Here is a 14,353-nt window from a genome sequence, read left to right as displayed (position 1 = left end):
CCTGAGGGGCGCGTGGTTTTAACCACGTAGTAGGACTACAGCCCACCACAGACACCCTCCCCGCTCCACACGCGTGCACACTCCCTCACCATCTCCTCTCTCCCCTCTCTCTCTCTCTCTCTCCTCTCTCTCTCCTCTCCTTGTCTGTGCTGTCTGCCTGACTCAGGCACTCAATCTGCCGATGCGTGATTGTGTGTGGGCTGCTCCGAGGGGGCCCTGTGCAATCCGACGGGTAGGGGGTCTGTGCCCGGGCGGTGTCCGGTGTGGAGTCCCCTTTTGATCCCGCCTGTGATGTTGGGTGTGAGGTCGTGGAAGCTGTGATCCCAAGGGGGGGAGCTGATCCCACTCGTAACCAACTCTCAGGGGCAGTAGGTGGGCGAGCTTCAGGCACGCTCATCTCGATCGTCAAGACGTTGCTACGCGCGGTCTTCCGCGGGGGGAGCTGCGTCGACGGGTGCGGGACCGCGGCGCAGCCAGTGCCGCGGCGAGGCCTCCGGCTGTCTGCGGCGGGTGGCTTGCTGCTCGCTGCGATGGAGAAAAACTCGTCTCGCCACACGCCAAGGGCTTATGCTCTGGCGAGACGTGAGGCGCATGCGCCCAGGAGGGGAGGGGGCATGTGTAACGACACTGCTAGAGATGCCTTTCGGGGCCCAGAGATAAAACTTCTGTGATGCCATGCGTGACCTAGTAGTGTCCCCAGCTATGGGCGTGTCCACGTTGGAGCCAGGTGTGGTGTGGGCGCGAGAATAGCTCCGCCGTTCATGGAGGCAACCGATGCGAGTCGACTCGGTGACGAGCGAGCGCCGGACGATAGTACCGCCTCTGTTCGCGCTGTGCATGTCAGGCCAGGCTGCAGCAGGGCACTACCAACGTGCTGCCCTGTTGCAGCCTGACTTTGCCCACTGTGCACAGTCGCCAGAGCACCACCAAGCTGGCGCTATTTGCTCTCGGCGAGGCCAGAAAAGAGAAACTCCGTATGCAAGGGTGAGAGGTGCACGGCTGAGTGGCGCTGCTCTTGTCCGGACACGGCGCCGCCCTCGCCGCTGCGCATCACGCGCGACGCGCGTCTTGACGAGATGCAGGTCCTCTCCGAGGCCACGGTGGCCAGCGCCCCCGCCCGGCCGCCCTTCTCCCAGCGCGCGCGGCCGCCGCGGCCGCCGCGCGCCTCCTCATCGCGCCGGCTCGCCCCTCACCAGAGAGCCCTCCCGTCGCAGGTCATCATGCAGCAGCCCAAGATCCAGCCGCCGCCCACTTCGCCGATCCCGGACAGCCCCGACACGGCCAGCCACCCGGGCGTCGAGGAGGACATCGCGGGCGCCTGCGCGCAGCGCATCTCTGAAAAAGGGCATCTTCCAGCGGCGGCCCGCCTCGAGCCTGCGCAGCCGCCACGGACCGCTCCACCGCCAGCAGCGCTGCCGCCTGCCCAGCCGGCTGAGTGGCGGCCGCAGCCTGCAGCCCCGCCGCCTCTGCAGCCTCGACCTGCGGCGGCGGAGCCTGCAGCACCTTGCGCGGCTGCGGCTGCAGCACGCGAGGGTACGGGCGCCCCGGCGTCTTTCCAGGAGGCGTCCGCAGCCTCCGCCGCCGCGCTTGCGCCGCCGGCGCCGACCAGGAACGACGCTGCGGAGCTCCTCCTCCAGGCAGCGTGGGGAGGCTCCCCTCCGGCGCCGTGCACCGCAGCGCCGACACAGCAAGCAGTCGAGCCGCGGGTGGCTGTTGGCCGGGCGGGAGGCAACGACGCCTCGCGACACCTCGCGCCGGCGGCCGGCGGAATGAGCGCCATCGCCCTCGCTATGCAGCCACCGCTTCAGCCCGCACCGCCAGCGCTCGCGCCGGTGCCCCCGAGTCCGATGCCTCTGCCGCAGCCGCACGCGATGCAGCCGCCGCCGAAGGAGGAGCAGCCATACGTACCACCGCAGCTCCTGGCCAACGAGACGCTCCCCCCGCCACCGCCTCCGCCCGAGCCGGCCGCCCCTACACCGTGCGCAGAGGACGACAGTGTCGCGGCGCTGCTCCTCGGCTTTGGCGCCGCGTCGCGCACCGCCGCGCCGCCACCGCTGCCGGCTCCGGTGGTTGTGCCGCCGGCGCCGTGGGGCGGGCACGCGGAGCAGATGGCCTCGCTCAAGCCGCACATCGGCTTGGACCAGCGGAACGGCGGGGCGGCGTTGCTCCAGGCGGTGGGCCGTGCCGACAGCGGCAGCGGCGCTGTGCGGGTCGAGGGCGCGGCGGCGAGAAGGCGAGAGCGCGAGGAGGGCGTCCCGGCGGGGCAGCGGCGCGGCGCGCCGCGGCAGCGCCTCGACGAGGGCGCGCGCGCGTGGGACAGCGAGGAGGAGGACGGGGGGGGGGAGGAGGACGAGTACGACGACGACGACGACGACGACGAGGGCCGGCTCGAGGATGTGATCGACTTGCGCGGGTACTCGCCGCGCGCCGCCATCGGGCTGCGCGTGCAGGTCTCGTACGAGGAGCGGCAGGGCAAGCAGATGGTGTCGGTGCCGTACCGCGGCGAGGTTGTCTCTGTCGACATGCGAAAGGGGCTGCGGGTCAAGCTCGACGGGTACGTGCGGAGGGAGTGGGTGACCGACGAGGACGAGTGGAGGTGGGTGCCGCCCGGCGACCAGGCGCTGCTCCCGCACCAGCAGGAGCTGATCGACCGGGCGAACGAGGCGGACGCGCGGGCCAAGGGCGGCGCCAAGGCGGCGGGTCCGGCTGCCAAGGCCGTTGCCCACGTCGTGCTCAGGCTGCGCGGCGCCGAGGGCGTGCGGCTTCCCGGCGGCACAAAGCCACCGCAGCAGATGACGCGCCGCATGCGCGCCGCCACCGCGCCGCGCACGAGCTCTGGCGGCTCCGAGTCCGAATCGGACGACGCAGTCGCCAAGCCCGCCGAGAAGCCGCAGAAGCAAGCCCCGCTGGCGTCGATCGGCGCGACCAACAGCGCGCCGGGCGGCAAAAATCCCGAGGTGACCGTGGCGGCCGGCGCGCACGCGGGGGAGAAGGCGACGGTCCTGCACGTGGGAAACGGCTGGGTGCGCCTGCAGCTCGGCTCCGGCGCCGTCGTCCACCTGCGCAAATGGGACTTGCAGGGCGAGATCCCCACGAAGGTCCGCTCACCGGCCGTCAAGCCGCTCGCAAAGGTGGCGGTGCCGGCGCCCGAGCCCGCCGCCCCGGCGGGGCCGTCGCCGCGCGAAGAGCGCGCTGCAGAGCGAGAGCGGACGGCGGGCGCCGAGGGCAAGGCGGAGTCCGTGGGGAAGGCGAGCAAAAGCAAGGGCGGCGCGGCGGCGGGCAGCGCGGAGGCCGCACCAGCGGGCGGCGCGGAGGCGGCCGGCGGCGCGGCGCCGGCGGCCGCCAAGGAGCCGGCGGAGAGGCCGAAGAAGCGGCCGCCGCCGGAGCTCATTGCGGAGGGCTTCGTGATTGGGGCCCCGGTGTGGGCGCGCCTGTCCTTCATCAAGTTCTCGCACGGCGTCATCCAGAGGGTGCAGTCCTCCTCCAAGTGGGTGCTGGTCCGGCTCGACTCTGGCGCCGACCAGTGGGTCACCGTGCGCGAGCTGGTTCTCGACGCGCCGCCGCAGAGGGAGGCGGTCGCCGATGGGCTGGAGGTGATTGCCGCCTGGCCGGGGGAGGACAGCTACTACAAGGGGACCATCCTCTCGACCAACCAGCAGGGCGGCTACTCCGTGCGCTACGACGACTGGGACGAGCAGACGGTTGGCCTCTCGCAGATCCGGCTGCTGCCCGACACCTTTGGCGGCAAGAAGAAGCGCGACGACGCGCGCGCCAAGGCCAATCTGACGTCGTCCGCCGCCGCGCCGCCGCCCGCGCCGAACCCGCTCCAGGGCGCGATGGAGTCGTTTGTGGCGGCCGCCAAGGAGCAGCTGCTGGCGTCGCAGCCCGACACGTTTGAGCGGCTCACGCAGCTGCTGGCCCACTTTGGGGCGGCCGAGCAGGCGCCGCCGGCGCGCAAGGGGGCGGCGGCCAACGGCTCGGCCGAGGCCTCGCGAAGCCCGACCGACTCCGCCCTCCGCTCCCTCCTGAGCCCGCACCCGAGATTGCTCTCCGAGCTGGAGCAGCTGCTCGCCGCGGCGCCAGCCACGCCGGCAGAGGCGCGCGGCGCGGACGGGGAGCCCACGCTCTGCAGCTGGCGGTGGGAGGAGGACGGGAGGCTCACGGGGCGGGTGTACGGCAAGGCGGGCTTCAAGGACGGCACCCTCATCAGCACGAGCGCCGTCCCTCTCGAGCAGCGGCTGAAGCCGCTGCAGCCGCACGCGCGCGTGGTGACCGAGTCGGGGACAGCCTACCACCTCGGGCTGGCCGCCGCCGCCCCTTTGGCCGAGGGCCACGCCCTCAGGGGCGAGGGCCGCGCCCTCAGCGGCGAGGGCCACGCCGAGCTTGCGGCGACACGCGCGGCCGCTGCCGCCGAGAGCGAGGAGGACGCCGAGCGAGACCCGAGCGAGAGCGGAGAGCCGTCGGGCAAGCCAGCCGTCGGGGAGGGCCGCGGGCCCAAGGCGAAGGGCGCGCGCGAGCTGCAGAAGCTGCTGGACGAGTTTGGGGGCGGCGCCGCCGTCGGTGTCGACGGCGAGATCCGGAGGAGACGAGGCGCCGGCGAGGGCTGAGAGCCGCAGCAGCACGCCCATGCAAGCCGCTCGCGCCACGCGACGGCTCTTGCGCGTCCAGATCCTCTCCTGATGTCTCGGCATGATGTGGAACCTTCCATTTGTTCTAGCGGATGCCCCGCGATTTGAGTTGACATGACTGTAGCCGCGTACGCGGTACGGCGCGCGCACGGTGCTCCCCGGCTGTTCGTAGCACACTGTACTTGGGGAAGATGGTGATACCGCTGTGCTGCTTGTGTTCCCATATTCTTGTACTACTTAAGGTTCCCTTAGTCGCCAGACGACGCAGAGCAGAGACGACGCGGGGAGGCGGAGCATGCAGAGCGAGACACGAAACTTGGCCGATCGGAAAAGTCGGAAAAACGGGAACCGGGAGAACGCGAGAAAAAGCAAAAAGGACGGAAAACAACCAACGGAGAGCACCAGGGACGCAAGGGACAACGTGGAAAACAGGTGAGCTAGACCCCCAGCGCTTGGGGTGTGTGTCCCTTGTGTTTTCTTATTTTTTTCCGCTATTATGCAATCCGTCTCCTCCTTCCTGGCTGCGCTATCGAACAAGTCTCGGTAGTCACACAGCGGCACGATGGCGGAGAGCGACCGGGGCAGGAGCGGCTCGGTGGTTGCCGAGTCGGCCAACTTTGCCGAGGCGTTGCAGATGGTGCACGACATGAATGCCTCGATGACTCCAGTGGGCGCCGTCGACAGAGTCGAGAACTCGATCCTCGAGGAGATTGAGCTGGAGGAGGAGGAGCACGCGAGCCATCGGGCGGCCGAGGAGAGGCCGAAGAGCGGGGAGCGCATCGGCGACAAGAGGCCGAAGAGCGGGGAGCGCATCGGCGACAAGCTCGACCCGATCCTCGGCTCGACCGACCACCTGCCGGTGTGGGCCCCCAAAGGCGCAGACAAGCCGCCGCCATCTCAACTCACTCGGCTGCGGCGCATGATGCCGACGTTCTCCGAGTGCAGTCTCAGCTTGGGCGTTCTGCTGCTCCGCGAGCTGGCCGGCGCGGCCCTCCTGCTCGCGGTGCCCGTTGCAGTCATCCTCGTCGAGGCGCCGTCAAAGATTGATCCAAGATGCATGTCTCTATCCAAATGCACTGGCGCAGTCACGGGCCCCAAGCTGTACGCTGAGCCCGACGATTCGGATGGCTGGGGGCCGGACGACGACATCCGACTCGCCCAATACCTCATCCTCTGGATCGCGCGGCCGCTCTACTCGCTCGCTGCGGCGCGCCTCCTCTCGCTCGTCGTCATCTCCTTTCTGAGCATCCCGTCGATCCTGCGCACGCTGCCCGGCATCGTGGTGCTGCTACTGCACAGCATCTTTTCGATGCCGCTCTGCCCCCCGGCGATCCTCTTCCCCGCGACGAACGGCGTCTTCCGTCTCCTCTACTTTGACCGGCTGACTTGGAAGCGGCTCTACGAGCTGCCCTCCTTCGTCCCGGCCAGCATGTGGATGCTGGCGGCAGCGCTCGCGTTCTGCCTCCTCGACGCCGCCGTCCAGTTCTCGCAGAACCAGCTCGCGCTGAAGCACTACGAGGACCGCTCCCAGTCCGCTTACGAGCAGCAGGCGGCGCTGCGCAAGGTCGCGGCCGCTGCCAAGAGCTGCGAGCGGCGGCGCGCCTACCCGATGCGGCCGTCGCCCCGGGACGCGGCGGGCGAGGGCCTGCTCTCACGGCACCTCTCCGGCCTCAGCAAGCTGCAGCAGCAGCTCCAGAGGCTGGCCGGGCCGCTCGACCTCGGCTCTGAGCTCGCAGAGGCGGCCAGCCTCTGTCAGGCGCGCCGGCGCGCGCAGCGCATCTTCAACCTGCTCCTCCGCGAGGAGGGCCTGGTGACGCTGCCGCCGAGGCGGACGGGCCGCACGAGCGGCGAGAAGGAGGAGCCGTCCGTCGACCGGGACGCGCTCCTCCGCTGGGCCTACCAGGGCGACCGGCGTCCGCCGCCGCCAAAGCTCGCGGCCGACCTCTTCCCGTACGGACAGCTGGTCGACAGAGACCAGTTTTGCAAGGTGGTCGAGCGCTCGTACAAGGAGCAGCGGCTGCTCACCGCCTCGGTCGAGAGCTTCGACCGGCTGCAAAAGATCCTGCTGCGCGGCCTGCAGGTCCTCGTCGCCTTCATCTTCCTCGTGCTGCTGCTGCGGCTCCCCTTCATCCGGATCAACCTGGTCAGCATGCTCATCCCGCTCACCTCGGCGCTGCTCGTCTTCTTCTCGCTCGCCGGCGGCCTGGTCGCCGAGGTGTTCAGCAGCTTCTTCTTCACGTACGTCACGCGCCCGTACGACATCGGCGACCGCGTGTACGTCGCCACGCCCGGCCAGGGGCCCGTCCTGTACTCGCTCATCGTCAAGGACATCGAGGTGATGCGGACGCACTTCCTCACCGCCAACGGCGAGGCGATGGTGGTGAGCAACAGCTCCGTCAAGAACATGGCGCTGACCAACCTGTCGCGCTCGGGCAAGCTGACGCTGCTCGTCCAGCTGATGGTGCCGGTCGCCACGCAGTCGAGCAAGATCAACGAGCTGCTCGAGGCGATCACCTCGTACGTCTCGGACGGGTCGGGCGACTGGAGCGCGTGCGACAACCAGTTTGGCGAGGCCGCGCTCGACAAGGGGCACCTGCTCCTCAACATCTGGCCGACGAGCGTGTACGCCGCGCACGAGATCATGGCCATCTACGCGGCCAAGTCGCGGCTGCTCCTCTTCTGCCACGCATACATGCAGGCGGCAAATATAGAGTACATCATGCCCGTACTGCCGATGCGGGACAGCCCGGGCCCCCGGGCCGGTTTGGCGGGCGTGGTCGAGCAGGCGCTGAGCGCGGCGGCGGTGGGCAAGCTCACCGCGGCGAAGGGGCAGGGGGACGGCGGCGGCGGCGGCCTGCCCTTTGGGCTGACGGCCAAGCAGGCGTAGCGCGCGGGCGTGGGCGCGCCGTGCTTGTAGGTGTTCGTATGTGGGGGATCGAGGCGGCGCGAGGATATTGTTTTGAGTGCGGAACCGGAGTCAGAGAAGAGCTAGAGGGTAGCACACGACCCAAATATCCCACCCCACGCACCAGTGTGTGGGATTTTGCGTAAGCGCATTGACCCTCATTTTCGCTTGCTCGGCTTTCTGCGCTGTACAACATGATCATGTCATGTGCATGCGCATGTTGTGCATGCAACATGCACATGCACATGCACATGCACATGCACGTATATATCACAAACTCACATGCACCTGCCGCAGGTCGCCACCTCGAGCATGGTGATCATACGCACGCACAGCCGCCTTAGACACGGTGCCTCGGCCCCCAAGCTGCGGGACGACGGCGTGGTGGCAGAGTGACTGCGTGACAAGAGCTTCGCCGTCGGCAGAATTGAGCTCTTTTAGCGTGGCCATGACTGCTTGATGATGTGAATTCAACCTGATGCGCTTTCGCTCGAGCGCCGGCGGGCCCAAACGAAGTCGGGCGTAGGCAAGGTTGACATAGTTCCCTGCTTCGTGTACCACCTCCGCCAGCGAAGTCCCTGATGCGTTGGCGGCTGCGACGTAGCTTTCGAAGAGGGGAGGTCTGCTTGCGGCAAGCATGAGGGCCTTCTGTTCCTCAGTAAAGGCGTCGACCCTTGGACCCTCAGCCCACTTTGCAACCCGCAATAGTTGTCCGAAGGCGCGTTGCTGTCCCGTCCAGCCCGCGGTGGCAGCCGCCGCCGCCGGCACGTGCAGTGGGCCGAGCGGTGGGGGCTCCCAGTAGGCTTCGATCAGCTCGGCAAACTCAGTTCGAGCTCGAGCAGCCTCGTCTTCATCCATCACGTGGCATTGTTTATGAAAGGAGACGCATCGGCGAAAGGGCCGGTTTCGGTTGGCAAATGCACGGCGCGGGTTGCCACCATTGCATGCCGCCTTGAGCGAGAACGAGTCGCCAAAGCCTGGCAGGTAGTTGTCATCGTAAAGCAGATGGCGAAAGCCAAAGGCTCGGGCCTGCGATGCCCGGAGCAGGTGGTCGTGGTGGTCGTCAAAGAACACGAGCCACTCCGAAATCGGGGGCGCCGATGCCAGCAGCCCGGTCGCCCGCTGCGCCAGCTTGCGGGACACATTCCGCCAGGCAATGTTGGCCTCGGTGAGGTTGCAATTCCATGGGACGGTGTTGAAGTCCACAAAGTCCGGCCCGATAAAGTCGAGCGTCAGCCCAGATAATGTGTCGCGCCACGGCGGCTTCTTGATGGAGCCGGGGTCGAACCGCAATAACAACGGCTGCCACGCTTTGGTGGCCTGGCGCATAAGCCACGATGTCTGCCCATTGAGCACACCGCTCTCAATAATCACGCGCGGCTTCAGGAGCCGCAGGGTCACCCAGATCCCAAATGAATGGTACAGTCCGTTGCCGCCTGCGTTTCTCTTGGAGAAGGCCTGTCTCTGCTGCTGGTATGCTGCAGCAAACGACTCGACCTCGCCCATCAGCACTGAGCACTCGACCTGTCCGAGGGCCTGGTGACGCGACGGTGGGAATACTGTGTGCGTAACTCCGATATTCGGTAAGAGTGATGCTGATTTGTCCGCAGCAGAATCCTTGCCCTGGATCTCGAAGCAGTGCTGCGACAGGCTCGGCATGCGGCCGTCGTGACGTGTGTGCTCTGCTTGTACGACGTACTTGAGCACTTGAGCTGGATAGTGTCGATTTCCGCATGGAGGGGTTTTAGTGGATTGTGTGCTCCGTGAACTGTATCGTCGTCGTCGTCTCTAGCCAGTCACTCTAACTCTCAGAGATGGGCTAAAGAGGATCCGGAGCGCGGTAAGACTCTGGGGCTCTCTCCGAAGGGAGCGTAGCGTACGTGGAGGGAGCTCAGAGTTTCCCCACCGGAGCGAGGGAAGGAGCGATCCCGGGGTGAGCGACTCCGTGGCGCAGCGCAGCGCGTGGAGGATCCCCAAATTGAGTGAGTGAACGGTTACCAGCCGTCCTCGTCCTCCTCCGCCGAGGTCGCGGAGTCTGAAAGGTGGTCCCGCAGGAGCCCCTTGGGGTCCCACTTGCCGACTTTCTTGGCGTGGCTCTTGCAGGCCACGTACTCGACCGCGGCGAGGAGCTCCCAGTACTTCACCCTGCCGGCACTGTCGGGTTGTGCTCGGAGCGTGGCTCGGAACCTTTCGATGAAGGATCGCTCGGCGGCGTCCAGGGCGTGCCTGCCGCCGACGTCGCTGGTGAGGTGATTCCAGAAGAAGGGCGCAACGACGTGGTTCGCGAAGCTCACCTGGAGCTGCGCCTCGGTCGTGTCGAAACCCCCGGCGCCTTGGAAGGTGAGACGGCTTTTTCCCTGCCCGAGGGCAACGTACGTCTTCTCCCCGCCCCGGCGGCGGGCTTCTCTGAAGGCGATGGCCGCCTCCGCCTCGCTCGGCCATGGCTGCCCGGAGACCCTAGGGTCGGGGGCTGGCGGGAGCGTGGCCCATGGCGGAGGCATGAGTCCTTGCTACGCGGCACTTTGCGGCGGGCGGCGGCGGGCGGCGTTTTCTTTTCTTTTGTCACGAGTTGCGATACGCGCCTGGCGTTCGCTAACTCGGCTCCGCTCGACGTAGCGCGCGCCCCGTGGCGCTCCGTGCGCGGGGCATGTGCCCGACACGGGGGGGCCCTTTGCGGCGGGCGGCGGCGGGCGGCGTTTTCTTTTCTCGGGTCACGAGTTGCGATCGGCGCCTGGCGTTCGCTAACTCGGCTCCGCTCGACGTAGCGCGCTCCCCGTGGCGCTCCGTGCGCGGGGCATGTGCCCGACGCGGGGGGCATTTAGGGCGCGATAAGGTTGTCCGGTACACGTAAGGCACGAACACGGCTCACAGGTGGAGGCGCGGTATCATGCGTGCGGGGAGCGCGGGGAGGGCGGTTCAGTTGGCGCCGGGCTGCGTCCACTCTGGGTGCAGGCTTTCCACTGTGACCGTGTTGGCGCGCTGCATCGCTTCGTGCGCGGCGCGCTGCTGCCCCGTGGTGACTCGAGCGTAAATGTAGGCGAGGTCACTGTCCCAGCGCCCCTGCTGCCTTAGCTCGAGGGGAGTGCCGCCGCCGTCGGCGTGGTCGGTGGCGCCGCCGATGCGGTACGCCTTGCCGCCGACGCTCCCGTGCGGCACGCCCGCGTGGCGAGCGATGTACTGGGCGTGCGCGGCGACGTCGGTCGTGGCGAAGGGGCGCCATCCAGCGCCCTGGCGAATGCGGAAGAAGGGCCCGGTGCCGTCGGGGTCGCGCCCGACGGCGTCGATGACGAGGAGGCGGCGGATGGCAGCGAAGGCGCATGCCACGTCCGGCGCCCCTGCGCGCCATGCGGGGAAAATGCGCATGGGGACGCGCTGGCCGCGTGCCCGCCCTCGCTTCTTCAACGGGAGGACGTTGATGATGGCGCACGCGTCATCGCCCCCGCAGCGCTCGAAGCGGACGTCTCGCTCGCGGATGTACTGGGGTTCGCCGCCTCGAAGGAAGAGGCGGATCGCGGAGAGCGCCATGGCGAGCGCGTTGGCGACGTTGGCCGAGGCGGTCGTGGGCATGCCTCGCTCTATGGCGCCTCGGATGTGTGTCAGTCGGATGCCGGTCCCCTTGGCGCGGTCGCCGGCGGGCAGCCCGGCGAGCGAGTGCTCGAGGATACGCTTGAGCTTGCGCTTCGAGGGGACGAGCCAGGCGCCGAAGCGGTCCTTGAGAGCCGCGACTGCGGACTCGACGTAGGACTTGCGAGTGCGCGCCTCCAATGGTCTCCCAGTCGTGTCGGAGATCGTGGACGGGTCGGAGAGATAGGCGGCGAAGAGGATGAAAGTGCGCTCGTTGTGCACGGCCGGGTCAATCTCTCCGAAGACGGACGGCCGCAGGAAGAGCGGCCGCTGCGGGTCGTGCCCGGCGCGGGCGAACTTTTTGAAGTAGCGCAGCGCGGCCGTCCTGCCTCGGTTGTCTTCGGGCTCCATCTCCCCGCCGTCGGCGCGAGCCTCGAGACGCGCCCAGAGCGGACGCGCGGGCTCGTCGGCCCTGCGTCAGTTGTGGCGCTGAGGGTAAGCGAGCGCCTCGCGCATGGTGTCGGTGATGGCGGTTGGGAAGGCGACCTCGTGCGGGGCGAGGGGAGAGGCTTCGGCTATCTCTCGGATGACTCTGGCTCGGTCTTGGATCCGGCTGAGGGCGTCGGCCGCGCAGTTGCGGACGCCCGGCACATGGACGGCGAGGAGCTGCGGTGGGCGGCGGGCGGCCGGCGCGGCTCTGTCCATGGCGGCGACGAGGAATAGTTGCAGGAAATTGAGCTGCGGCGATGGCGAGCCGTCGCGGTTGACGGTCGATCGGGTGGCGTCCGAGTCCGTGAACAGGTAGGTGTGCGTGACCTCGGCGCTGCGGGAGCGGATCTCTCGCAGGAACGCGGGCACGAGGCCGGCGGCGGTGGCCATCTCGCCGGCCGGCATCGACAGCTCATCCTGCTGCAGGGCCTGCCTGATGTCGGCCGGCCATTCGCAGGAGGAGTACAGGAAGAGCGGTTCGCCTCTGATGACGACGGCGCAGAAGCCGCCGGCGCCCGTGCCGTCCTCGCGGGCGGCGTCGGTGAAGACGGCGATGACGCCCGGCTCGCCGAGCGGCGGGAAACGCGTCTCGCACGCGAGCGGCACGCTCACGCCGCGCTGCAGCGCGTGGATCCACCAGGAGAGGCTCTCGGTGTACGAGCTCACCCGTCGCGCGTGGCGGCCGTCGCGGCGCTCGGAGCTGAAGGTGATCCGTCCGCGCTCGCGAGCCCACCGAGCGGGTCCGGAGGGTCTCTCGCGCGCGGCGGCTGGGAGGAGCTTCTTTGCCTGCCCCGTCGCGACCTTCAGCTCCGTGTGAATGAGGCTGTAGAGCGGCGCCATGAAGACTCCGGCCTCCGGTACGATCTGTGAGATGTTGGTTAGGCGGCCGACGGTACGCTCGGCGAGCGCGATGGGGAAGCGCTCGCCGGCCTCGGCCGCCCGCAGCTGCGCCTCGCACTCGCGAATGATCCCGCGCCGCTTTGCCTCGGGCACGATGATGGCGCCGTCGGGTGCCCGCTCGCCCTCGGTGGCGACGTCCAGTCCCAGGCTCTCAATCGTGAACCCCGCCTGGACCTTCTCGACGGCGATCTCCCAGCCGGCCTCGAGGAAGGTCGCGCGGACGATTCCGAGGTGAACGTCGGCGCGTGCGGCGGAAGGCGGGGGGGGAGGGTCGAGGGTGGCGCCCTCGTCGCTCCAGACGCCGTTGAGGCATTCACCGTCCGGCAGCCGTTGCTCGTTCGGTTCGACGCTGGCGCACCCCATGGCGTCGTCGAGGTAGATCATCTGGAAGGATGCTCTGCCCCCGAGCCCTAGCGCCCGCCGCAGCTCCTGCCAGCGCCGCCTGGCGCGCGGGGGCGGGTGCTGCGCGTCGTAGGCGTCGATGCGCCCTGAGGCGACGGCGAGTACGAAAGACGATATGCGCTGGAAAAGGCCGACGAGGTGGGCGGAGCCGAAGACGGCGCGGAGGTCCACCCGCACGCCGTCGGCCCATATGAAGCACTGCTGCCACTGCTCGCTGCGCTGTACGGCGAGGCGGCGGTAGGCATCGCGGAGGTCGATCGCCCAGAGCGCGACTCGCTCGATGGCCCCTTCGGACAGCCTGAGGCCGAGCTCGGCGGCTTGCGACCTGATTATGGCGGCCGCCTCCGCGAGGGTCTGCGGGCGCGGCAGGCAAGCCCTCGGCCACTCCTCGAGGAAGATGCCGTGGTTGCGCGACACGGCGGACTGGCCGGTGAGCGCATCCTCGGCGTCGATCGAGTCGTCGGTCGTCACTCGGAAGCGGATGCTCTCGTAGAGGGCGTCGCCGTCGAGCTTCCACTTTCTGCGCTCCACGCAGTTTTTGGCGACGCAGCGGCAAGGCACGAAGGGGAGATCGGCGCGCCCGCTCGACATCCAGCGCCGCGCTGTGTCGGCGCGGATGGACTCCTCGGCGGGGAGGATGTGCTGCTGGAGCCCTTTATGGTGCGGCATGATGACGGTCGCCATCTCGCAGCGGCTGGCGCCTTCGAGGCCGCTGCTCTCGCCGAGCTGCCGGAGCATCTCGCGGTCCGGCCAGTCGAGGCGGCGCCCGTGCTCCGCGAAGAAGTCGTGGTTGACGTCGTCGGCCACGGGGTCGTCGCGCGAGGAGGGCTGGCACGGCACACAGTCGGCGGGGTCCTGGCAGTCCCAGGGGGTGCCCCTCGCCCACGGCTGGAGCCTCTCGGGTCCGAAGACCCGTGTGCGCGAGAAGCTGTGGAGCGGTTCGGCGGCGATCGCGCGCAGGCGCGCGAGCTCGGCGGCTCGCGCCTCCGTCGGCTCGGCGGGGCGCGCCGTGAGCTCCGCGATCGCTCTCTCGGCTGTCGCTCGCCGTACTCTGGATTTCACGGCGAGGCTGTTGGCCGCGATGGTGGGGCGCACCTCGCGGGCGTAAAGGCCGTCCTCCCACAGCTGCTCGATGCTGATGGGGCGGGGCGGCGCGCCGGCTGGCCACGCGACGCGGCTGAGAGGCTGCGCTGCCTCCGTCCGTGGCGGGGGGTGCGGCTCGGGTAGTTCTCGGTGGAAGAGCTCCGCCTGACTGGCGGGCTCGGCTCTCCGGCGGGAGCGGAAGGGCAGCTCGGCTGTCCGAGCGGCGACTGCCGGCGGCAGGTCGACCTCGGTCCGCTCCGGCCAGCCCGCGGGCAGCAGGTGGTGGCCGGACGAGGCCAGGCGCTCCCGTGCCACGCTGTCGGTCTCGCTGCCGGTGCTGCACTCGCTGTCGCGCCGCCTCAGGCTCCCCCGCGGGGACGGT

At 68.7% G+C, this 14,353-nt stretch overlaps 3 protein-coding genes across 3 annotated transcripts; 2 read left to right on the top strand and 1 right to left on the bottom strand.

The window, feature by feature from the left end:
- The first annotated feature begins 994 nt into the window (after positions 1-994).
- Positions 995-4,885, top strand: EMIHUDRAFT_437896 (hypothetical protein). The gene is made up of 2 exons (XM_005762556.1): positions 995-1,100; positions 1,215-4,885. The coding sequence occupies exons 1-2, from the start codon at positions 1,077-1,079 to the stop codon at positions 4,605-4,607; spliced, it is 3,417 nt and encodes a 1,138-aa protein (XP_005762613.1). The 5' UTR covers positions 995-1,076; the 3' UTR covers positions 4,608-4,885.
- A 259-nt stretch (positions 4,886-5,144) lies between these two features.
- EMIHUDRAFT_358244 (hypothetical protein) lies at positions 5,145-7,558 on the top strand. The gene has a single exon (XM_005762555.1). It carries the CDS (start codon positions 6,778-6,780, stop codon positions 7,513-7,515), a length of 738 nt encoding a protein of 245 aa, XP_005762612.1. The 5' UTR covers positions 5,145-6,777; the 3' UTR covers positions 7,516-7,558.
- A 315-nt stretch (positions 7,559-7,873) lies between these two features.
- On the bottom strand, positions 7,874-9,192 carry EMIHUDRAFT_215828 (hypothetical protein; the record flags this gene model as incomplete). The annotated part of the gene is made up of 2 exons (XM_005762554.1): positions 7,874-7,886; positions 8,009-9,192. The coding sequence occupies 2 exons, from the start codon at positions 9,190-9,192 to the stop codon at positions 7,874-7,876; spliced, it is 1,197 nt and encodes a 398-aa protein (XP_005762611.1).
- Between the last annotated feature and the right edge of the window lie 5,161 nt (positions 9,193-14,353).

The sequence above is a fragment of the Emiliania huxleyi genome (genome assembly GCF_000372725.1).
Source record: "Emiliania huxleyi CCMP1516 unplaced genomic scaffold EMIHUscaffold_67, whole genome shotgun sequence".
Lineage (NCBI taxonomy): Eukaryota > Haptophyta > Isochrysidales > Noelaerhabdaceae > Emiliania > Emiliania huxleyi.
This window is presented reverse-complemented; position numbering and strand designations above follow the sequence as displayed.